This window comes from Polypterus senegalus, chromosome 2 (assembly GCF_016835505.1).
Source record: "Polypterus senegalus isolate Bchr_013 chromosome 2, ASM1683550v1, whole genome shotgun sequence".
NCBI lineage: Eukaryota > Metazoa > Chordata > Cladistia > Polypteriformes > Polypteridae > Polypterus > Polypterus senegalus.
Genome location: NC_053155.1, coordinates 20,778,529 through 20,803,496, shown reverse-complemented (window position 1 = coordinate 20,803,496; position 24,968 = coordinate 20,778,529). Strand labels below are relative to the sequence as shown.

At 39.9% G+C, this 24,968-nt stretch overlaps 1 protein-coding gene across 1 annotated transcript; it reads left to right on the top strand.

Annotated features, from left to right (window-relative positions):
• Nucleotides 1-5,176: 5,176 nt before the first annotated feature.
• LOC120524348 (olfactory receptor 6C4-like) lies at nt 5,177-21,347 on the top strand. Its single transcript, XM_039746211.1, has 4 exons — nt 5,177-5,266; nt 17,027-17,911; nt 20,292-20,352; nt 21,190-21,347. Exons 1-4 carry the CDS (start codon nt 5,177-5,179, stop codon nt 21,345-21,347), a joined length of 1,194 nt encoding a protein of 397 aa, XP_039602145.1.
• The last annotated feature ends 3,621 nt before the right edge of the window (nt 21,348-24,968 follow it).

The following is a 24,968-nucleotide window of genomic DNA, read 5'->3' as shown; positions in this document are numbered from 1 at the left end:
GCATTTCAATTCTATCTCTCCATAATGAAAAATTAATTTTGTTACTGTATGATAATTCATAAGTTGTGTACATAATGGATTACTTTAGGGGGTTCATTTTATGATTCTTGCTATTGCCACTCCAGTGCCCCTGTTGCCCTGTCATTTGCACCAAAGCAGGCGAAGTTGATTCACAATTGCTTCTGCTTCCTAACTGGACAGACTGATATCCCTGAAGTTTACCTGACTTGGTATTTAACTTGGATGATTAAATGTTCCCTTCATTTTTTGAGCAGTGTACATGTGGAGAATGTTGTTATTGACTGATCCCTTATGGATGTTTGACAATAAAGCGACACAAACTGTACTACATACCATCTCGGAGCTGGCTGAACAACACACAAATTTATGGGTGGCTGGATAAAAATGGACTTCATACTGGTGAAAAGTGTTAATATTATTTTTAAAATTTATTTTTGATCAATGTTTATGCATATTTTTTCATTCCATTCTTAGATTTACCCTAACAGCTGAAAATAACTGATATGATGAAAATATTTAGATGCAGTGTACCTGCCCTAGTCACTTAAGCCTGCCTGAAAGGTCTTCAGCTGCATGTATGCTAATATAATTGGGCTGACAAATCTCAAGTATCAAAAAGATTATTTTTCAATTCCAGTTACACCAAGACCCTTCTTGCCCGATGCGAATGGACATTTGGAATTTTAGTAAATTTTATCGAATGTTACCATTGAAAATCAATCCAGCAAATAGTTTATCTAAATTTTCGCAGCTGTCTCATGCCAGCATGAATAGACATCAGTTATTCTGACAGAAGGGGACCATCCCAGCAGTAAAAGAATATACACTGTGTGCACAATTATTAGGCAAGTGAGTATTTTGACCATATCATCATTTTTAATGCGTATATTCCAACTCCAAGCTGTATTAACTTGAATGCTTATTGGATTTAAGCACGTCAGGTGATGTGTATTTGTGTAATGAGGGAGGGTGTGGCCTAAGGAGATCAACACCCTATATCAAGGTGTGCAGAATTATTAGGCAGCTAGTTTTCCTCAGGCAAAATTGGCCAAAAAAGATTTAACTGACTCTGAAAAGTCAAAAATTGTAAAAAGTCTTTCAGAGGGATGCAGCACTTTTGGAATTGCTAAGATATTGGTGTGTGATCACAGAACCATCAAACATTTTGTTGCAAATAGTCAACAGGGTCGCAAGAAACGTGTTGAGAACAAAAGACGCAAATTAGCTGCCAAAGATTTGAGAAGAATCAAACGTGAAGCTACCAGGAACCCATTATCCTCCAGTACTTTCATATTCCAGAGCTGCAACCTACCTGGAGTGCCCAGAAGTACAAGGTGTTCAGTGCTCAAAGACATGGCCAAGGTAAGGAGGGCTGAAACCCAACCACCACTGAACAAGAAACATAAGTTGAAACGTCAAAACTGGGCCAAGAAATATCTGAAGACAGATTTTTTTCAAAGGTTTTATGGACCGATGAGATGAGAGTGACTCTTGATGGACCAGATGGATGGACCTGTGGATCAGTAATGGGCACAGAGCTCCACTCCAACGTGGAGGTGGGGTACTGGTATGAGCTGGTATTTTTAAAGATGAGCTAGTTGGACCTTTTGCATTGAAGATGAACTCAAAATCAACTCCCAAACCTACTGCCAGTTTTTCGAAGACACTTTCTTCAAACAGTGATACAGGAAAAAGACCATGATTTTTATGCAGGCCAATGCTCCATCACTTGCATCGAAGTTCTCCACTGCGTGGCCAGCCAGTAAAGGCCTTAAAGATGAAGGAATAATGACATGGCCCCCCTTCCTCATCTGACCTAAACCCTATCGAGAACTTGTGGGCACTTCTTAAATGCTAGATTTACGGGGGAGAAAAACAATACACCTCTCTGAAGAGTGTCTGGGAGGCTGTAGTCACTGCTCCACAAAAAGCTGATCGTCAACAGATCAAGAAACTGACAGACTCCATGAATGGAAAGGCTTATGACTGTTATTGGAAAGAAGGGTGGCTATATTGGTCATTGATTGATTGATTTATTTTTTTTGAAATGTCAGAGATGTTTATTTGTAAATTTTGAGGTGTTTGTTTATTATTCTCACTATAACAGATGAAAATAAACAAGTGAGATGGGAAAATTTTCATTTTTCCTTTAGTTGCATAATAAATCTGCACACTAATAGTTGCCTAATAATTGTGCGCACATATGTATTCCCCTGATGATGTTCACACTCACATTTCCGTTGTGAAACATTCAGGTTTCAGGTTTATTAACATTTTGGATTGACTGATAGCACTGTGTTTGTTCCATATTAAAATTAATCCTCAAAAATACAACTTGCCTAATAATTGTGCACACAGTGTATACAGGGTGAGCCAAATAGAAGTACCACATTTCAAATGCTTATTCTACAAAAACGCTACAAGATAAAATAAATTTCATTACGACACAAGAAAGGCTATACAAAATAGATTTTTTTCACTATTTTAAAAATGATGTCTTCAAGATGATGGCCATCATTAGTATTACACTCTTCGAGACAATTTCTGAATGCTTGCACGACTCGTTCGGCCATTTCAAGGGTGAAGAGAATTTGAGGTCGGTGTGAGTATTCCTTCGAAATTACACGGAGCAAGATCAGGCAAATGTGAAGGCCACCAGCACAGGGACATCATTTTTCTCAGAAACATCACCCACAAAACTTGCATGGATCTCTGTGCCATATGAGCTGTTGCTCCATCCTGTTGAAACCAGGCATCCACCACATCCGTTTCTTACAGTTGGGACTCCAAAAAGTTCTTTAGCATTTCAATTTAACGTTATGAAGTGACAGTGACCATTGCATTGTACAGTGATGATGGATTTGTTGTTTTTGAAGAACGCTTGGACAGCGAAAGCATGTGGCCAACTGCAAACTACATGGGATCGCCTATCAAAGGACCCCCACCCCAACCCACTCGGCTGCCCCTACCTCACGCAATGACCTTGAGAAATGTGGTACTTCATTTTGGCTCACCCTGTATATTTTAAAAATATCATTGGTTACAAAACTGTTCAGACAAACATAAATTGTGCAAGAATAGTTACTTCTCAAGTTCATCCTCATTTAGGCTGCCGACTTCACTTTCTATTGGATCTTTCAAACAAATGGAACCCGCTTGTTGTGTAGCACCACATCAACTTACTCCCCAGTGATGACACATCCGTTACATCTGTTATAACTGGAATGCAGGCAGGTGAAGTGACTTGCTGAGGATGAACCCAGTGGTTGGAACAGGACTGGCAGTCCATTGTTTTTCACTAACCCACTGTAAATTGCCTGCCACTGGTAACTTTTCATTTCTGGAGTTCCCTCATTTGCTAAGCAACAAATATGCTTCTTTTATCATTTTAGGTCAGGATTTCTTGTGGTGTGAAGATCCATCATGTTCAGAAGAAGCCCATCTGCCTTGATGGTGCATAAATTCATCCTCACTGCTTTCATTGGATTTTTGGGCAAGAACAGTAAGGATGAGGTTGCCAGAAAGGGGTGTGTGGCGCTCCCGATATCTCTGCAAAAGGATGAAGGTCCAAGTCTTTATAGTCCTGCTGCTTCCTGCTTTGCTATATGGCTGTGAGACATGGACGCTATCCAGTGACCTGAGAAGAAGACTGGACTTCAGTACCTTTGGTACTTTTTCTCTCCGGAAAATCCTTGGGTACCGCTGGTTTGACTTTGTGTTGCTCATGGAGTCTCGAATGAGGCACATTACGGCACTATGATCGTGTGATGCGATTCCCCGAGGGTGATCCAGCTCGCAGGATCCTCATTTGTTGAGGAACATGTAACACCTGGCTGTGGCAGATAGATGGTAATTTTCGGAGGGTGGGACTGGACCATGTGAATGTCTGTGGGGTCACCCACCAGGACCCCGAGCTGTTCCATCATGTGGTGGGTGCAGCAATACGCTGTAACACTGCATGCTCCCTAATCTGACCTGGGATGGAGCATCAAACCAGCTTAGCAAAGGTGACTAGGTTTGGACTTACAAGAGGCTATAAGCCATCCACCACAGGAAGGCCATTAACTAACTAAAGAAAGTAAGTGAGGAATGAGCTGTACCTGAGCAAGCACTTTCATTGTTAACTGGTCAGGGAGAGTATTTAAGACTGAAGCCAGGAAGCACTTCTTTACAGAAAGAGTTGTGGGACTCTGGGACAAACTATAGAGACATGGAGTTGAAGAAGAAACCTGGACAACCTTTAAGAAGACTCTGGATGAGATATTAGGACAGCCCAGCTATAAGCTAAACAAATGATGGACTGAATGGTCTACTCTCGTTTGTCAAATTTCTTATGTTTTTACATTCCTATGTTACTGAGATGGCTCTCCATTGGTTCTTCTTCTTCTAGAGTCCTTAAACCAAGGTTTTATATGTCCTCCCAGTGCTGAGCAGAGGCTGGCCATTGTGAGGTTCTTGATAGTGCATTTTTGGTTCAAGTGTGGGCAGATCAGGAGATGTTCTTTCACTGCAGTTGCATAGATCGCTGTCATTGAAGTACCCCTACTTGGTCATGTTAGCTTTGGATCAACTAGTCCTACCATGTAGGTGGGTTAATGTTTTTCCATGTTGTCCAGTCCAAGTCACCACCAGTGGGAAGATGTTCTCCCACTTCTAGGTTAGAGATGCTAATTGAGTTGATGTCTCTAAGGCATTTCAGGCATTTAGCAACATTGGAATGGCCATACAGTGAGTCTCTGGGGTCCTCTAGTTGCCTCTGTCTTTCCTGTTTACTCGCCACATTTCTTCTTATATCTGGTGGAGCAAAACTGGGTGACAGTTTTAGGCATCCAGTGATATTGTGACAGCTCTCATTGAGTAACGGGTCGAGTTTCTTGGCACGTCTTGATCGCTCCCAAACTGGGCATTCTGATAACAGATTGTGAGAGCAGTGGAGTACAGGGTTGCTCGGTTGGCGCCCCACCGATTGATGGCCAATTTCTGAGGATCTTAACGCGGGCGCTGACTTTACCAATTGTGTTTTCCACATATAAGTCAAGGACCAGTCAAGGGCAACTCCGAGATATCCATTTGTATGTTTGTGTAACAGCACTCTCAGTAACAACAGTAGGTGAAAGTGCATAAAGGTTTTGACCAGGCAAACCATCTCCAGATAATGCCGTCAAGAAGCTATAAGGACCAGTCCCTCATCCACCAGTTACAGGACAGGACAGTGGATAGTGAGCCAGAGATCCATTATGGGAAAGTGAGGGAAAATTCCTGAACAAATTAACATGTAGTGGAATGGAGCAATAATTCGGAAGAACAGAAGAAAGCCTGTACAGAATATAATAAACAGAAGGGATTTATGGCCAGTCCGTTGTAGTAAGAGCCCTTCTCTGTTCAACAAATAAGGGAAAAAATAAAGAACATTCAAAATAATGTGAATTGTAAAAATACAGTACTACAGACAAACAACACAATGTTTGTCTTACCATATATCTTCTAGTAGTGGCCGGCTTCTTATTGACGGCTATTTCCAATAAACGCCGGGTTTGAAGAGATGTCTCGACAAATAGACGCCGGTCTCTAATAGTAGCTGGTCTCCTTTAAGCGCCGTTCTGTAGTAAACGCTGATCTCCAATGACCCACCGCCTTTTTTACGTGCGCTAATCCTCTTTTCGTACCACCTGGGCTACCGCCCTCCTGCAGTGAATCATACGTAAGTACCTTTTCGTGTCAAAAATGTTTTGTCGTCAGATGCTATCGAGGAAGCGAGAAAGTCAAAAAGAAATTTCTTTGTGTACATTTTGCCCTTTTGTTTTCACGTCAATCATAACCCCACAGGGAGGGCAGAGGTGGTGGGAAGAACATAAAAATGCCATCTTCGACACGTTCATCCTGATAAAACTGATTACTGCGCAACAACAAGCAATGGGAGTACCTGTATTGCCATCACAAGAAGAGGAAGATGAAGAAGAACTCGCAAATAACAAAGCAAATATTACCTATTCAGATGACGAGTAGATGGTAAGTACTGTACTTTATTGTATCTTATCCAGTCTCATGTCGTAATGTATACGTATATGCGTGAGTTTGGAGCTTATTGCATTTCCTTATGTTCCGCAGGGGACTTGTCAGGCTGATGCGCGCGCGTAAATTGACTGGTGCAGGCCAGTGCTGGTGGCATCATTGGCAAGAAAGTTGACGTCTACCGTACCTGTTTTTCATGCTTACGGTAGTACCATACTGTATACTGCTTTAATAAGACCGTACTGCTGTACTGATAATTTCATTAAATCCTGAAATGTTCATCCGGTGTTGTTGCCTACATTTTGTGACCGTAAATACGGTACCATACCGTATTTTACTGCCAAATGAACCCTGTTTACCCATCACCATTCCGTCTGCGAGGAGAATAATAGCCGGTCTCCAACAACCGCCAGTCTCTTCTAAACGCCGGGCCGTCCGAATAATTTTTTGAATAAACGCCGGGGCTACTATTGGAAGATATACGGTATTTATTAAATTTCTTTTTTTAACTTAATGACTCAAATTTTTGTGTTTTTATTTAGCACGTAAAAGGTGCTATATATAAAAATGTATTATTTATTCATTATTATTATTACCAATATTATTGGTGAGTATTTATTCATTGCTCATATTATTCTACTGCTAAGTTTCACTTTTTTGTGCCATCAAACATTCAACTGGAAATGCATCTGGACATATTATATATATAGTATAAGTGCTGTCTGTTGTAACAAATCCATTCCTCAGTCTGATATTAAAATTCTCATTATGTAGGTGCACACTCATTTAGGCAACGGTGACATTACTGCCTCCAGCAAACACAAAAGATCAAACAGGAGGTGTTTATGTACAGTCTGAACGTTTGGTGTTTGTGTATTGTAATTAACTGAAGTATTTCACCAAATGCTCAGGGGTGCAATTCAAATGCCTTTTAGGGTCCCCTAAAGGCCACAGACACTTGAACCTGTGCTGCCAGAATCGGCTCCAGCCCCTCATTCCCTGAACTGAATTAAGCAGATTTGATTACATAGGGATGGATGTGGTGTTTCATTTAAAGCCATCATTTTAATTCCATCGCTACTTAATGAGAAAATTATTTTATTAGTATATTAAAATTCATACATTTGGTACATATACTATTGCTTCATGGAGTTAATTCTTTTCTTCTATAAAATTACTGAGGTAACAAATACAGGAAGTAGTCATGACATTTCTACCATAATATTTTCTACTGGGAGCCAAAGTCAAGCAGGCTTGATGAATTCCCCTAATAATTGTAATTGTTAGTCATTAAAATAGATAAGGCCAACTGAGAACAGCGAAGAGTACAAAACAAGAACAACTCAGGCACTGGGTCTTGTTGAAGTCTCACACACTAAGGAGACTACAGTACACGGAGGTAAGGGGGCTTTGGTGGATTTTACAGATAATCAGAGAGAAAGAGAGATGTGTGGAATGAACTTTGTAATGTGGAGTAAGAATAAGACAGAGGTGCAATAAGTGATATAACATGTATAGATTGATAACATGGTATGACTGATTGGTTTAATAGATGGGATAACTGCAGAGTACATACAGTAGATGAAGATGTGCAGATAAAAGAGCTAGATAGATAGATAGATAGAGAGTGAGTCAAAGGCACTATATGATAGATAGATAGATAGATAGATAGATAGATAGATAGATAGATAGATAGATAGATAGATAGATATGAAAGGCACTACAAGATAGATAGATAGATAGATAGATAGATAGATAGATAGATAGATAGATAGATAGACGAAAGGCACTATATAATAGATAGATAGATAGATAGATATGAAAAGCACTACAAGATAGATAGATAGATAGATAGATAGATAGAGAGTGAGTCAAAGGCACTATATGATAGATAGATAGATAGATAGATAGATAGATAGATAGATAGATAGATATGAAAAGCACTACAAGATAGATAGATAGATAGATAGATAGATAGATAGATAGATAGATAGATAGATAGATAGATATGAAAAGCACTACAAGATAGATAGATAGATAGATAGATAGATAGATAGATAGATAGATAGATAGATAGATAGATATGAAAAGCACTACAAGATAGATAGATAGATAGATAGATAGATAGATAGATACTGTTCCTTCTATAGCTCAGCAGTCCTTAACCCTAACTCTCGCTTTTAGGTACACCGACGCCTCCTGTTGTCCAGTAACTTCTTAAAGATTACCCAGCCAATCCGCCACCCCCATCTACTCCTCTCACCAATCTAGGTAGATGCTGGCATGTTCACACTGTGTACTGTGACACTTCCCGAGCAACTGCTGGTCGTATGCGCATAATCTCCATGGATGGCCAACGGCTGTGCTGAGCTCACACACACCAAAGCATTTGCTCCAGTAAGCAAACCTTATTTACTGAAAATGTGGGGTCCCCTTCTCTTACATAACCTTCCTTACCAATGCTGGTATTTTCTTCTAGGTGCGCCACACCTCTAACCACTCACGACGGGCAGACTGCGAGGACACCGGTCTGTGAAGCTGAACCACCAGCAAGGGAGCTTGTACTGACTGACCATTATACAGGCTACCTGTGTGCTCAGACACGTCGTACCTCACAGCACTCACCCGCAGAGACGGCCACACGTTCCTGTGGCAGCACCCTCAATCCATAACAGTAAGTGCCTGTCTTTTAAAATGGCTCACTTTTACTTTAGAGCCACCTTGACTTAAACTGGTAATGCTTGAGGCTGCACCACTATCACAGAATTGTTTTAAGTCTTTTTCATAAAAGCCTTTTCAGCGCTCTGGTTTCCTTCCTTCTTTTTTTTTAATAAAACACCACATGCTTTTTTCATTCCTTTTGCAGTTTTTTAAATCCCAGGCGATGTTTTTTGAAAATTAAAATATTCAAACAATAGGTAAGCCTCAGGTTACAGTGGTCTTGTAATCTGATCACATTACCAAATCACAAGAGACTATAATTAAGGACACTGCTTTATCTGTAGTATTTAAGTGTGTATTACTTTAATCTTATTTTTGGCATTTTATCTATTTATTTGTATACATCTTTTTCTTTATTTCCAATTATTTTTTCTTTAACTGCTTGTACAGTATAGTACTTTGAGCTGCCTCCCTTGTATAGAAATGTGCTAAAGAAACAAATGTCGTTGTTGACGTAGGGCAAATCTGCGGGTACAAAGATAAACATAAAAAGAAAGCATTGTGCTTTCCTTCCTGAATTTCAATTAATTTTCAACTGGTGATTTCAGTTTGTACTTATTAATGAAATGAACTAGTTTTGATGCAGATGAATATATATATATATAACAGCTGTCCCCAATGCTAAGAATAGTAGAAACACAATTTTCAGTTGTCTCCAAATGTAACCAGCAGCACACACTGCCACACACAAAGCTTTGTCCCTGGTAAGCAGCTCAGTCTGGCGCTGGCCATTTAGAGACATGGAGAACACTTTAGTTTAGGGACCGTAATAATGCGTCTGTTACTTATTTACTCTTATATAAGAAGACCTTAACAGATGCTTCTTTTGGTCCTCATTACGCTTCTAAAACATCAGTTGATAAGTTACAGTATTCATCTCTATTCAGTTTATCATGTTAAGAGCCTTTGATATGCTGGTAAAATCACTTGTTAATATGAAGGAATATGCAGGTTTTATAACTAAGTATGGAATATCAACAGACATGTGTCTCAGTTACATCACCTCACACCACTCCAAATTGAAGTTTTGTTGGTAGGTCACATTGCAGAGATGAATCAGCACTTTACTGAGGCTTTGTAAGTGTTATGAAGAACCAAGGAAGCCTTGAGGAAATGAGTAAGGGATGCATTTTTGCAGTACCTAAACTAAACTGTTACTGATACATTCTCCAGCCCTGCCATCTCAGGGTGTATAGGCTTTGAGAGAAGGTTGTGACCACCTAAGGCAGGAGGGGTTGAACTCCAGGCCTGGTGGGCCACAGTGGCTGCAGGTTTTCATTCTAACCCTTTTCTTAATCAGTGATCAATTTTCACTGTTAATGAACTCATTTTCCATTCATTTCAGTAGATAGATAGATAGATAGATAGATAGATAGATAGATAGATAGATAGATAGATAGATAGATAGATAGATAGATAGATAGATAGATAGATATGTTTTTAAGGATTCAGTGTTCTGAATTGATTCGTTTCTTCATTAAATGGCAGCCAAACAGAAATGAGACGTGAAATGAGCTAACAGATGACCAGCTACATTGGCGCGTCAAACTACAACCAGTTTCTTAATGAGAAGCCGATTCTTGCTGTTAATTAAACCCTTTATTGAATATCATGACTTGTTGCTGCTCTCATTTTGCCACAGCAGAATATTCCAAAACTGTTGATTTTTCTGTTTTTGCTAAGAACACCATCAAAACAGCGCTACAACCATGAGGCGTGATTCCCTGAGGGTGAGATCTTCATTGTTTGGGACCCGAGCGGCTGGACCAGGCCAAGGGGTCGCCTGCATAACACCTGGCAGCGACAGATAGAGGGTCATTTCCGGAGGGTGAGACTGGACCGTGTCTGCCCCGGGGGGTTGCCAACCGGGAATCCCAAGCTGTTTCGTCACGTGATGGGTGTGGCAAAGCACTGTACCAGTCCATGCTCCCCAGCTTGACTTGACTTGACTGTCAAAAGGTTTTGGTGAACTGAGATCAGCCATACTGAGACCTTCACCTTTCTTTGTGGATCGAGACTGATATTTTAAAATGAGTTCATCAAGAACACGGGGACACAATTGGAAACTTGGTAAAGGTAAATTTCACACAAACATTAGGAAGTTTTTCTTTACACAAAGAACGATAGACACTTGGAATAAGCTACCAAGTAGTGTGGTAGACAGTAAGACGTTAAGGACTTTCAAAACTCGACTTGATGTTTTCTTGGAAGAAAAAAGTGGATAGGACAGGAGCTTTGATGGGCTGAATGGCCTGTTCTCGTCTCTAGTGTTCTAATGTTCTTTATTTTCAGACACTGTGGTGAGCTGGTCATGTTTTGTGGCTCATTATTGTTTGGCTGCTAATTAAGGAAAAAGAAACAACTAAGTGACCTAATTCAAGTTAATTAAAACTAAGGCAAAAGAAGTTAAGTAGCAGCAAGAAACTGGTCACTAATGAAGAAGATGGTTAGAATGAAAACCTACAGCCACTGTGGCCATCCAGGACTGGAGTTCGACAACCCTGACCTTAGCAATTCCTCAAGAAGAGACAGCACATGTCTCATAATCGTCAGTTACTAGAGTGTGGAGTTGATGCTGACCATCACATAGAGGGGCTATAATGCTGCTCATGATCTGGGGCCTCATGTATAAACGGTGCGTACGCACAGAAATATTGCGTAAGAACTTTTCCACATTCAAATCGCGATGTATAAAACCTTCACTTGGCGTAAAGCTACGCACTTTTACACGGTACCTCATACCTTGTCGTACGCAAGTTCTCCGCTCGGTTTTGCAGACTGGCGGCACCCAGCGTCAAAGCAGTGCTACTGTTCCTGTGAGGTTACTCTTTATTTTCCTGACGCGGCTTTATAAATACACCGAAACTAACCGCATATTGTTTATTAGTGTAATGCATCTGATTGTAATTAACTCGTAACAATATAATGGTCCAGGGAACAGCCATAGTTTTCCAAATACCATAACTGCTTTAGCATTGTTACTCTCGCTTCTTCTTCTTCTTCTTCTTTTTCTTCCTCCTCCTCCCGTTAGGAGTTGCCACAGCGGATCATCTTTTTCCATATTACTCTCACTGCACGACTCGGAGTATTTATATCACTGTATCTGAGTGTGAATCACAGCAGCAGTTGATCAGAAAGAGAATTATCGGTATACAGCTTTATAAACACGCTGTCTCAGCCACTGCAAAACGTTTGAAAGCCTTTCCTGTACGGTCCTCGCGGTTCAGAAACAGTTTCATCCCAAGAACTTTAAATGCACTCAATCAATTGCTCCTTGTAGAACTGTTTGTACTTATAAGTACAATCACCCCACTGTAAACTTGCACTACAGTTATAATATCTCACAACCTGGGCCACTTTATAAAGTGCGTATTTACATATGATGACGATATCATTTTTAAGATGAAATGCAGCAATATATGTTTGTTAAATTATACAGATAAAACTTTAACTTCATTTAAATAATCTATATTCTTCACTGGGAGTGTCGTGAAGGATAGAATAATTAAACATGAACTACGAAGATATTTCAATGTTCCTTAAACGTTTTGAAGAATCGGCGCTAAGCTTACAGATGGCTTAACTTCTATTACAGAGCTGATTGTGTGGCGATCGGTTACTTGGGGAAAGAAAAGCAAGGACTACAGTAGCGGCTACGCCAATATATATTGAATATAACACAGAAAGAGAAAATAAAAACACAGCAAAAAACGCAGCGACTAATTTCGGCAAAAGTTAAATGCTTGTGTCATGAGCATGAGGCGGCTATGCAGTGTCTGCAACGGACGTGGCCATCCACCGTGCATAAGCTACCTTACTGACGGGCGGGCAAAGGAGCCACCGATTCTTCCTCTGCCCAGTGCCACCACAAGCCTAGAGCCGCCCCTGATTGTACTGCTGCAATAAATTATTTCATCGAAGTGAAACACATGTTTAATAACGTGCTTTAACTCCTATCATCATAAAAATGATATCACGTATACATCTCAGTATTTTAGTTATTCAGAGAGCTGTAATATCACGAATGTAATGATTTCTGTGTCCAGTTCGAGGAAGAGATCCGGTTTAAGAAGCAAGTAGTGATTCACACACATAGAGCATGTAGCCGCCTTTACATAAGGTGAAGTCAGGCATGGTTAAGACGCGTGTCAAAGAAATCTCTCAGTCCAAAAGTTCGTTTTAAAAATATTTAGTGAAAGTTAAAGGCAAATAATCCATACAAGAATAAAAAGAAAAATAGTTACACACAAAGAATAAAGGCAAAAAAAAAGGGAAAAATGTATCCTCTATAAACTTAGTTTTTCTTATGAAACTTTGGTTACTTCTGTACTTAAAGGTTATTTATTTCTTCTTCTGTATATGGTTCAAAACTTAGATCTTTTAATTTACGAGTTACTTTACACTCAAAAGACCCTTAGGCCGTTGGCACTTAGATATGCGCCAGGCTCAGTGACGTGCATAAGCACGAACGCGAGCACAAAAAGAATTCTTTCAAGGACACGGTTAAAAAACCGTATGCCTCTGTATCTTACACAAGGTAAGGCAAAACACTTACTAAAGAACATTGTTTACTCAAAAACTGTTAAGAAATGACAGGAAAATACCAACTCAATTCTATTCACGGGGGTTTTAGGAACCTCCCATATTTTATGCATTATCATCTAGTAAATATTCATACATTTTATAGAACTAGGAAAATGGCTCTTACAGAGCACATAGAAGATCAAATACAAAACAAAGCATTTAACGTGCTACTTTAATTACGATGTGATTTGAGAAACTGGTTAATTAAACGATTTTAAGATGAAGTTCATGATGTTCTACTTTAATGACAAAATAAACTACGTGATTATAGTGGAAATGTCGAGATTGAAGTTCACATTTCGTGTTTTTTCCCCACTGTGTGCCTTTTTTCTCTGTACCCTAATAAATTTTCATATGACACTCAGACAGTGGGCTACAACTCGCCTTTTCATGGCGACTTTGATATGTGACTTCTTTTTTATTTCCGGCACTGTGCGATTTTGTGAACGTGAGCTTTCAAGTTTCTCCAACACGCTATGTCACTCGATCAACTTCCTTTTGTTGATTATACTATGGTTTATTTGAACAAATAGTATGTTTTTCCTTTGCCTCCACTTGGTATTCACTGAAATTCTTATATTTTCCCCCGTGCTTTTCCCATTGTCTTTTCACAGAAGGCTGCGCTTAAGGGCGATTTATATTGATTTGCATATTCAAAGAGGCGTAATTCTGGGAGGAGTAGGGGCGTTACTTTTCACGCTGATAGTACGCACAGATTCCTGCATCTGGATTTTTCTGTGCGTAAGCACATTTAGGCTTTTGTGCTTACGCCATGTTATAGTGCGAGTTCTACGCACGCCGTTATACATGAGGCCCCTGGTGCTCTCAATTGTGGAGCACAGCCAGATACTCTTAAGTGCAGGTGGAAGGAGGGAGCTGTTCTACCAGCTCATGATATTCTGCAGAATTGTGATTGCAGTTTTCTGAGGTTGATTAGGCATCCTGCATACAGTATATGGGCATTTTAGGGTATATAAGGTGCGCTCATGTATGCATATTTACAAGGTGATTGTGATTTATAAATTGCCTAGAAATGTGTAGGTATGGCAAGTTTTATAAATCTTTATACATTCTTTTTTGGCCTACTCATTTACCTGTTTTTCTGGTGTGCCCATTTTTCACACAAAGTTTTACAAAGGAGATCCCTGGCTTTTTTTGAGGAGTGTTCTGCAGTCGGATGTAACACAAATCGAACTATTCGTTCCCATTGTTGTGCAAGTTCACACCTCACAAGAACTCACTCAAAGTTCAGTTCACACAGATTAAAAGGAATACATTCACATTCAGGTTTGAACTAGTTCACATTCAGTTCATTTTGTATTTTTTAAGGAGTGAGAATAAATGACTTGTGAGCTTACTTTTTTCAATTTTGCATGCCTCATATTAGGCTATCACAGTGTTCTTGAATAAAATACAATAATTAGGAAGACTTTTTTATTTAAATACACTTTATTGAGTTATACCCAGCAACAAACACGTATAACCATATATGTTAATATCCTCGTGGTCAAAAAAGAAATGGAGTAGATGCAAGTATACATATAAATTACTGCTCTGTTTCCAACTGTGTGACAAAAATGGTAACCGTGGAACCAGCGTGTTGGTGAACTAACTGATTCGTGACAAAATTCATGTCACATATTGCATGTCCGACCGGGAAAAATTTAAAAAAATATATATTTTCCAAAAAGCGAATACAGAGCTTCACTGCGTGCTTGTGTCAAAGAGGGGTGCAGCGTAAGCACAAGCAGGAAGACACAGGCAGTGGCTATTTGATTTGACGTTATTTTTTTAAATAAATGACAAAAAATTTGTACGAGATAAATATTCATAAAAATCCACTATTTGTGCTTATCCGAATACCGGATATTCGGATTTGGCTCCACTCCTACATTAAAGGGTAAGCCAAAACGTTTAATGTGGACCTAAACCAGATCCAGAATGTCACCGAAATCTGAACAAGCTCACATTCAAGTTCTTCACTTGCAAATATGTTACATTCTTAGAAAAATGAGTTGTTCAATGAACACAGTCTTTCGAACTAGTTCCTAATGAGCACCAATATATAAGGAAAAAGAAGTGTGAGGCTGGTGAGCCAAAGAACACTTTGATCAGCTGTAAGGCTTGGAGGTGGCAGCTTTATACTGTGCAGGTAAAGGAACTGGCCACTTCAGGAAATAAATGGCACCACGAGGAAGGAGGGTTATCTAGAAGTTCTGCAGTAACACATCAAGATATAAGCTTGGTCGCAAATTCATATCAGCTTGGTCTTCCAGCAGGACATACCTTCAAAGTTATAAGAAAAAGACACAAAGACAGCAAAATGAAAGTATTGGAGTGGCTATCACAAAGCCTCAACCTGAACTCTCTAGAAACTAAAAAAAAGCAAGGAACCTACCTGACCCACACCCATTAAGTCCAGAGGAATGGACAGAAATTCCTGCATGTATCATGAGAAGTTTGTGGAAGGTGACCCTAAGTGTTTAAGTTAAGCAATTAAATGGCAATGCCACCAAATTAGGAAGTAAAAATGTGAGTCCACCTCACAAGAAGGATTTGGGAGTCATAGTGGACTCTAAGCTATCAACTGCCAGCCAGTGTTCAGAATGTCAGGTTATATAGCGCCTTGATGTGTGGAGTACAAGTCAAAGGAGGTTCTGCTCAACCTTTATAACACACTGGTGAGGCCTCATCTGGACTCCTGGGTGCAGTTTGGGTCCCCAGGCTACAAAAAGGACATAGCAGCACTAGAAAAAGGTCCAGAGAAGAGCGACTAGGCTGATTGAGGGGCTACAGGGGATGAGTTATGAGGAAAGATTAAAAGAGCTGAGCCTTTATAGTTTAAGATAAAGAAGATTAAGAGGTGACATGATTGAAGTATTTAAAATTATGAAGGGAATTAGTCCAGTGGATCGAGACTTGTATTTTAAAATGAGCTCATCAAGAACACAGGGACACAGTTGTAAATAAATTTCACACAAACATTACAAAGTTTTTCTTTACATACAGAAAACCACAGGCATTTGGAATAAGAGACAAGTGTTGTGGTAGACAGTAGGACTCTAGGGAGTTTCAAACCTCGACTTGATGTTTTATTAGAAGAAATAAGTGGACAGGACTGGCGAGCTTTATTGGGCAGAATAACCTGTTCTCATCTCAATTGTTCTAATATTCTAAAATACTAAGAAATCTGATATAGTAAGGGTGAAATAAATCTCTTAGCTATTTATTGGCATTACCACTTACAGAAATTAAGTACTATAGATAATCGAATTGACTTAACACAGGGACTGATAGGTAACATGACATGTAAACAAACATGGAGTTAAAATGTCAAGGTGGATGGTGTTTTCTTCTTCCTCTTCATGTCTTCCCACTTTTTTATAGGATTCCCTTCCTTTTTAACCCACTTTGTCTATCTATCTATCTATCTATCTATCTATCTATCTATCTATCTATCTATCTATCTATCTATCTATCTATCTATTTATTCCATGTTTGCAGTCTTGATATCATTATTTTTCAATTCTTATGTAAAGCAGATCAAATAAAAAAAAGAAAAAATAGGGGAGGAGAAGCAATTTTTGAAGAAGACAGAATTAAACCTTTAAAGAAAGTTTATTTTTAAAAACAAAATTCCACTTCAAGAATGTGACATTATACTTTTTCTCTTCTTCTGTCATTTTAGGTCCAGAGTTCACGTGGCATACAAATATCCATTATGTGGAGACGGAACCAAACTGGTGGAATGTTTCAAGAGTTTATCCTTGTTAGCTTCCCAGGTTTTCGAGATAAAAACAGCAGGAGTTTCATTTTTGGAGTGTTGCTCCTTTTCTATTGTTTTATAGTCTTTGGAAATCTGTTTATAGTAACGATGTGGGTACTTGACAAAGAACTGCATAGCCCCATGTATGTGTTAATATCCAATCTAGCTCTTGTGGATATAATTATTTCCACTACTACAATACCGAAAATGTTGTCTGTTTTCAGTGCAGGGTCCAGCTCCATTTCTATTACAGGCTGTTTCATTCAGATGTTTATCTGCGGGGCCATGAACACATCAGAGTCGCTTCTTCTTGCACTCATGGCATATGATAGATACATTGCTATCTGTAAGCCCCTCCACTACTTCACGGTTTCGAACAACAGTATAGTCATGAAGCAGATCATTTGCTGTTGGCTGTGTGCTTTCATGGTCATGGTTGCACCACTCACTGTCATCCATGGGTTGCCATTCTGTGGGTCCAATGTAGTGGTCCACACATTCTGTGACAGCTCCTCACTTCTGAGGTTAGCCTGTAGTGACACTTCTCTTAGCTCTTATATAATACTGGCTGTAAGCTTGCCTGTGATCATAGTGCCTCTAGTCTGCATCCTTTTGTCCTACACAAGGATCGTCATGTCAGTTCTCCAGATCACTAACTCTGAGGGACGCCAAAAGGCCTTCTCTACCTGTACTACCCACCTGCTGGTCCTCCTTATCTTCTTTCTTGTTGGAGCTGGTGTGCACATATCAAATATGCTTCCTGACGCTTCTCTAGATGCTCATATGCTGGCATCAGTCATTCAGAATGTAATCCCACCTCTGCTGAATCCAATTATATATTGTTGGCGAACAAAGGAATTCCGAGATAGAATAAGGAAGATGCTGAATTTGAGAAAATTAGTACCATATCCATATTAAGACATAAGCTATTTACAAACCCAAATGCTAGGGTAAATAAATAAATAATAATCAATAATTAATAAATTTTCAAATTTTTTACTTTTCTGTTTTTCAATAAAGAAGATGAACACTTATGTAAATTATATAGTAATACGTATATGGAAGAATATAGTAATTCATAATAATTGAGAAATAAGCTGCAAAAATAAATAAGCAGACAGAGAATATAATTCAAATAACTTAAACAAGTGTTTCCCAAACTTTATTGTCCCAGGACCCAGCTCTACCATAATGCAATTTCACTTGCAACCCACAGACAGCAATTGAAGAGCAGGGAGTTTGCGGGAGGTGGTGTAGTGTAGTCTCCCTTGGTGAAACGTAGGCAATTAGAAAGAGGGAGGAATATTGAGCAACACTGTCAATCGTTTCGGGGGTTGCTGGCCCCTCATGGTGAAACGAGAACAGTTAGAAACGAATAGAATAATCACACAACACTGTCAAGGGATTGGTAGGTCGCAATGGCCACTTGCTACTCGCGATCCACACAATTGTTGAGACACGCTGGCTTAAAGCTTATTAGAATCGAGATCAGGTTCCTGATTGGTGCCTGCTATACTCTGGAATCTTAATACTCTACTTGTGGTTGTGGACTGGACACAAAAGTACATTTGCCACCTGAGTGAAAAGTGGTCCTCTGTAGTAGTGTTGTTATCTATGCAGGTCCAGGTCGTGCACGGTGATCAGATCATCCATCAAATATTGTTAGAGTCTATAAGGAGTGATGGGGGGATTTGGGGGTTGAAGGGTTCCGAGGATAAGTATCTGAAAGGTTGCCGGCTCCATTACTGCCAGAAGGGATGCTACTCCGCTCGGTCCTTGAGCATAGCCCATAAATTGAAAATTCTTTCATGGGTTCTGTGCAATGGCTGACCCTGCACTCTGACCTCCACAGGTCATGTGAAAAAACAGTTTCGTCTCCAAGGGATTAATAAAGTAAACCAAATGAAAAAATATATATTCTCTAACCCACTTAATATAATTCAACACCGTGGGCATGGACATTTGTCTTGCCTAATCAAGCTACGTGACCGTTTGTGGTCCTGTTTTAAGTGTGGAGTGAAGAAAGGTGATGGCCCAAAATTAGTTACACTGCTTATGGCACAAAAAAGGTTAGAAATAGCCTGGTTCCATTGTATGTCCCACTTTTACACATATCCACGCAGGGGCAAATTAGAATTGCCTACAGTGGCTGGTTGTGTATATTGGTTTCCACATTTGGTTTGGTGGATGATGTCCTTGGTGATTGGTTGCAGTAGATGGTTTCCCTGTGTAGATCAGTTGTAGTTGATGGTTTTCCATGTTGTTGATGGGGATCGGTTGCAGAAGATGGTCTCTTTGATTGCTGATCAGTTACAGTAGATGGTTTCCTTGTGCTGGTCAGCTGTGGTGAAATGTTACCACAGGATGGTGAGAAATGGGGATTGGTTTCAGAAGATGGTTTTACTAATTGTTGATCAATTACAGTGGATGGATTCCCTGTGCAGATAGGTTGTGGTTGAAGGTTTCCATGTAGGAGGATGCTAATGAGTTGTGGATGTTGACTGCAGTTTCCAGTGGGTCAATTGGTTGTGGTGGAAGTTGGAGGCTCATTGGCCCTCAACTGCAATTTGTGGGCATCTCATTTGGGTAGTGCCCAGAGTGAGTGCCCCCATTCTCCTTGGGGCTTCTTGACTGCAAATGCTGTTACTTTCTCCCTGAAAAGATCTTCACTAATAACACCAGTACAGTAATTACTACCTAATTTCATGTAAGACTGAAGACAAACAAAGCATTTTGGGAGCCTTGAATAAACTATCAAGTTGTAGAGTTAAGGTAGAAAATTTGAAACTTTTAAAGTCTTTATATTTGAGATTTTTGAGGGTCTTAGCTCTCAACTAATAAAATGCGCCACAGATCACTTGATTTTTTTTAGGATGTCAAGCTTCACTATGTTTATCCTGATCACCTTGCCTTGGCTCTTCCATACTATTGTAATTTTAATTCTGTCCCTCACAAACTCGACATGCATGTAAACTAACCAGCTGTGTTAAAGACCCTCTGTTACCCAGGTTAGTTGTCATTTTGCACCCTTATTAGCACTCTGCTACACTCCCTCCAGCTTCACTTCGGTTTTTGGCCATTGAGAGAACTATTTCTGGCTAAAGCAGTCCTAGTCCCTCATTGGAAATCTGATCAGTCCTCCTTGTCTTGCTGAAAAACATTTTATAATCTTCTTTTCTCCTTTCAGATCCACGGGTCATGCAGTGGAAATATTGCAAAATGGCAGTGTATCGTGCAGCTTTTCCAATGTCAGGTAGCACCTGATTGGTTAGAATTATTATTATTATAATGAGGGCAAGTCAATCCACAGTTTTATGAGTTCTTGGGACTGGCTGCATAGATTTCCCCATGAACCAGTAGAGATGTGGTGTGTCTGTGGTCACAGTGGCGATGTTTCGACCTTGATCAGTTAGTGTCTCTTATTTTTATCTAGGAGTAAACATGGCCACTCCACTCTCCATTTGCACCATAGAAGAGCAGCACACAGTGATCGTTTTTTATTGGCTGCGGGTATAACAAGACATGCATTCCTCGCTGGTTCACCAGAATCATGGTACAGACTTGCTCAGTATTGTCATTAGAAGTGATCTGGCTGGATGTTCTGTTCTTTCTTTGTGCTTAACATTTATCCTACCCATTTTGAATTTCATAAACACTTCACCATTGTAAAATTCTGTCTCCATATTGTGTAGAAAACCTTCTGCCACTAGTATACCTTTAGCCCACTGCTTGCTGTTCTTCTTTAGTACAAACAGAGAGCGGAGCAGCCATGTTTACTCCTAGAAAATAACAAGAGGAATTGACTGGTCAAGGTCGAAACTTGACCACAGACACAACCTTTCCAAATGCGTACAGGGCAATCTATACTCCCTACTCAAGCGCAAATGCAGATAATTATTTACTTGCCATATTTCTTAATTTCTGAGCCTTCAGCAGCTGCTGTGGTGAATTGTGTTTCTCTCGTGGGTGTGCTTGGGTATTATTAGCTTAACATTCCTGCTCATTTCCTTTAAAGCCTTGTTTCTCAACCTTTTTGTCATTGCTACCCACTTTTTCCCATGTAAGTGTCTGTGTGACCCACCCAGGGGAGTTCCTTGGTGATTCAAGCACAATCATTATAGCTCTTCGGGGAGAATCTGTCATGATCATCAGAATAGGGAGGTTCCCCCTTAGTGAGCTGAGTGCGATCATCAGAGCAGAGGAGAGGATTGAGCATGATCTGCAGAGCGATGACCAACTCTGACCCACTGTGACCAAGTACAGTGGACCCTTGACTTGCGAACTCAATTCGTTCACGAGGGCTGGTTGTAACTCAACTTGGTTGTAAGTCAAGACTGTTTTTCCCATGAGAAATAATGGAAATACCCATAATGCGCTCCAAACCTCTCACAGCAACACTTACTTAACCTTTCCATAATAAAAAAGGGTTGTGTAACGTGCATAATTTACCAAAACACCAATAATTGTTCTAATGTACTAACCAAAAAGTTATAAAACGTGCGTAGCCTACCAGAAACAACAATTTCACACTGTACTCACCATTTAATTTGACATCTTTGGGCTGCAGGAAGGGAGGAGAAGAATGAAACAGAAGGTGGTTATTGTTTAGAAGGAGCCTCCTTATGCAAATCTTTTCTTTGTAAAATTGTCGAGATGGTGGATTTCGACATGCTGTACATATTAGCGAGATCGGTCACATGAACACCACTCTCATATTTCCGCACAATTTCCTTCTTCGTTTCGATTGTGATCGCTGTTTCTCAAGTTAATAATGACAGTAGTCGAGCACTCAGTTCAAAGCTGGTCGTGTTGTGAACTGCTGTAATAATACACTCCAAAGCAAGCCGGTGCTGACTCAGCCTGATGACATCATCATGTGCCGTGCCAGCCCACTAGCTAACATCAATTAAAAATTGCTTTCTTTACCTTCGTTACCTTCTCCTCCTTCCTTAGCAATTATGCGTTTTGCTTGCCATGGTCTTAGTGAATTATATATATAGATATATCACTGAACTGACCGAAATTACGTCCACAAACACATGTATCTGGGCTCCGAGTGACGCTTATGAATGCTCTCGGCTGTTTGTTTACAATCGCACAAGCTGATACACGTGACCACATTCGGGTTGTAATGCAAGATGTTGGTCGTAAATCATAACAAAAATTTTGGTCGTAATAGCAGGTCGCATATCAAGGGTCGACTGTACCATTAGAAGCAATAGTAATTTGCAACTCACAACTCAAAAGTGGGTCGCTACCCAGAGGTTGAGAAACGCTGCCTTGCAGGACTAGGTGGAAGGGTGTATGCTGAGATGGAGGAAGGGACGCCAGTGGAGAAGTTCTTTTATCTAATTCTGTATTTATTTTGATTTTCTGAAAATGTTGGTTAGAACTTACTGTATGTCTAAGCTTCTACGTTCTGATTGTTGTTGTTTTCAATTAATATTTGGTCACAAAAGAAAATAACATTTTTTGGTACAGCTCATCTTCACTTCCAACAGCACTATAACTGAGATTAGGTTTGGTGTCAGCATCCACCGTAGCCTGAAGGTCACTTGGTCTTGAAGTACATTGATGTTTTAGCAACCGATAGATATGATGTGAATTGTGCATACATGAATTTAACATTCAAGTTACAAAAGACTAAAAAATAAGCCATAATTTAGATTAAAAATGTGTGTGATGTGTCTTTCTTTCCCAGTAACCTACTTTTGTTCAATATTTTTTGGCAGAATTTACCACATATTACACATGTAAATTTTTGGTCAAGAGGAAAGTCATACTGTAGTGTATAGTGCCTCTGTACACCTCTGAGCCATACGTCACCCCAAAAACAAGCACTGGATTTTAGGAATTTTTGTAGTGAGAATTCAAATAAAATGACCCCTTTTATTGGCTAACTAAAAAAGATTACAATATACAAGCTTTTGAGGCAACTCAGGCCCCTTCTTCAGGAATTTTTAAAAATAAAAACTGAACTACCCATTGAGACAAGTCTTTAAACCCTTTACCCGTTACTTACTGTAGCTGCAGCCCCTTTAGCTGCGATTCCAGCCTGGAGTCTTCATTGGTCCTATGCAACAAGCTTCACACACCTGGATCCAGGGCTTTTCTGCCATTCTTCTCTACAGAACCTCTGAAGCTCTTGTCAGGTTGGATGGAGACGATTGGTCAACAGCTATTTTCAGGTTTCTCCAGTGATGTTCACTCAGATTCAAGTCCGGACTCTGACTGGGCCACTCAGGGTCATTCCCAGAGTTGTCTCTAAGCTACTCCTGTGTTATATTTACTTTGTGCTTACAGTCATTGTCCTGTTGGAAAGTCAACCTTTGGAACAATCTGAGATCCAGAGAGCTGGTTTTCATTAAGGATATCTCCGTTATTTTGCTTCATTTATCTTTCCCTCCACCCTGACTGGTCTTTCAGTCCCTGAATAGTAAAAGACAACCTCATAGTATAATGCTGCCACCACCATGCTTCACCGATGGAAGGGTATTACACAGGGGATGAGCAGCGCCTGGTTTCCTTTTTATGTGACCACTAAGTCTTGGTTTTATCAGATCAGAGTTCTGTTTCTCATAATCTGAGTCCTTTTTTACAAACTCTGTTGTTCATGTGCTATCTGGTCACTCTTCCATAGTGTTATAGTGGTGGTTGTCCTTCTGGAAGTTTCTACCATCTCCACACAGGTTCTCTGGAGTTCTACCAGAGGTTCTTGGTCACCTCTCTTACCATGGCCCTTCTCCCCCAACTGCTTAGTTTGGCCAGGTGGCCAGCTCTAGGAAGAGTCACGGTTGTTCCACACTTATTCCATTGAAGAATGATGGAATTTGGTTTTATTTATTTATGTAGCACATTTAAAACATCTAGAAGTTGACCAAAGCGCTTTAGATAGAATAAAAGGTAACAGTAAGAAATAAAAGTCAGAGAAAGAATTATTGAAAGGAAAAACAAAAAGAAAACATTTTACATACATGAGCACACATATGCCAACACACAAACATAAACAGCCTATATAAAATTATATAAAATGAAAAATACATAGATAAGATGAACGCAGTATAAACAATATAAATAGAAACTCAAAAGCTAAAAATCAAGTGAATAAAAGTGCATTTTTAGCAGAAACTTCAAACTATGAAGCGTGGGAGCCAACTTTATTACAAGGGGCAGACTGTTCCCCAATTTATGACCTGCCACCTCAAAGGCCCAACCGCCCTTTAGCATTAACAGTGTGCAGTGTGACAGTAAGCGATAGGTGATCTGAAGACCTCAGCTGCCTGGCTGATGAATATGAAACAAGAAGACCAGCTAAGTACGGTGGAGCCAACCCAAGTAGGGCTTTAAAAACAAACACTAAAATCTTAAAATTCACCCTGTAACTAATTAGGGAGACAACGATGAGAGGCCAACACCGGAGAGGTGTGATCCGTTCTGCACCATTTGCAGGCGAGACAGTGTCATACGGGATATCCCAACATACAGGGCATTATAATAATCCAAACGAGGCATAACAAAAGCATGAATGCGCTTTTATAGGTCATTAACTGACATAAAAGGGCTTAACTTTATTGATCGCCTGCTCTTTACGACAGCTTTTATCCGTTGGTCAAATTTAAAACCTGAATCCAAGATCACCCCCCAAGATTTTTAGCACAAGGCTTTAAGGATCGGACAAGTGGACCCAATGTGCTAGTAATGTTTCCGGTAACAGTAGATTGACCAAATAGAATGACTTCAGCTTTTGACTCGTTTAACTGCGGGAAGTTTAGTGCCATCCAGTATTTTATATTATCTGGATGGATTGGTGGCTCTGAGGCTAGGGATCTGTTCCGGCAATCGGAAGGGTCCCGGTTCAAATTCC

Excerpts from the sequence above, each read along its gene's own strand:
- LOC120524348 (XM_039746211.1), top strand. The coding sequence starts at position 5,177 with ATGCCGTCAAGAAGCTATAAGGACCAGTCCCTCATCCACCAGTTACAG. Across the intron at positions 5,267-17,026 it reads CAGAGATCCATTATGGGAAA|GTCCAGAGTTCACGTGGCAT; the intron begins GTGAGGGAAAAT and ends CTGTCATTTTAG. Across the intron at positions 17,912-20,291 it reads TGGCATCAGTCATTCAGAAT|ATCCACGGGTCATGCAGTGG; the intron begins GTAATCCCACCT and ends TTCTCCTTTCAG.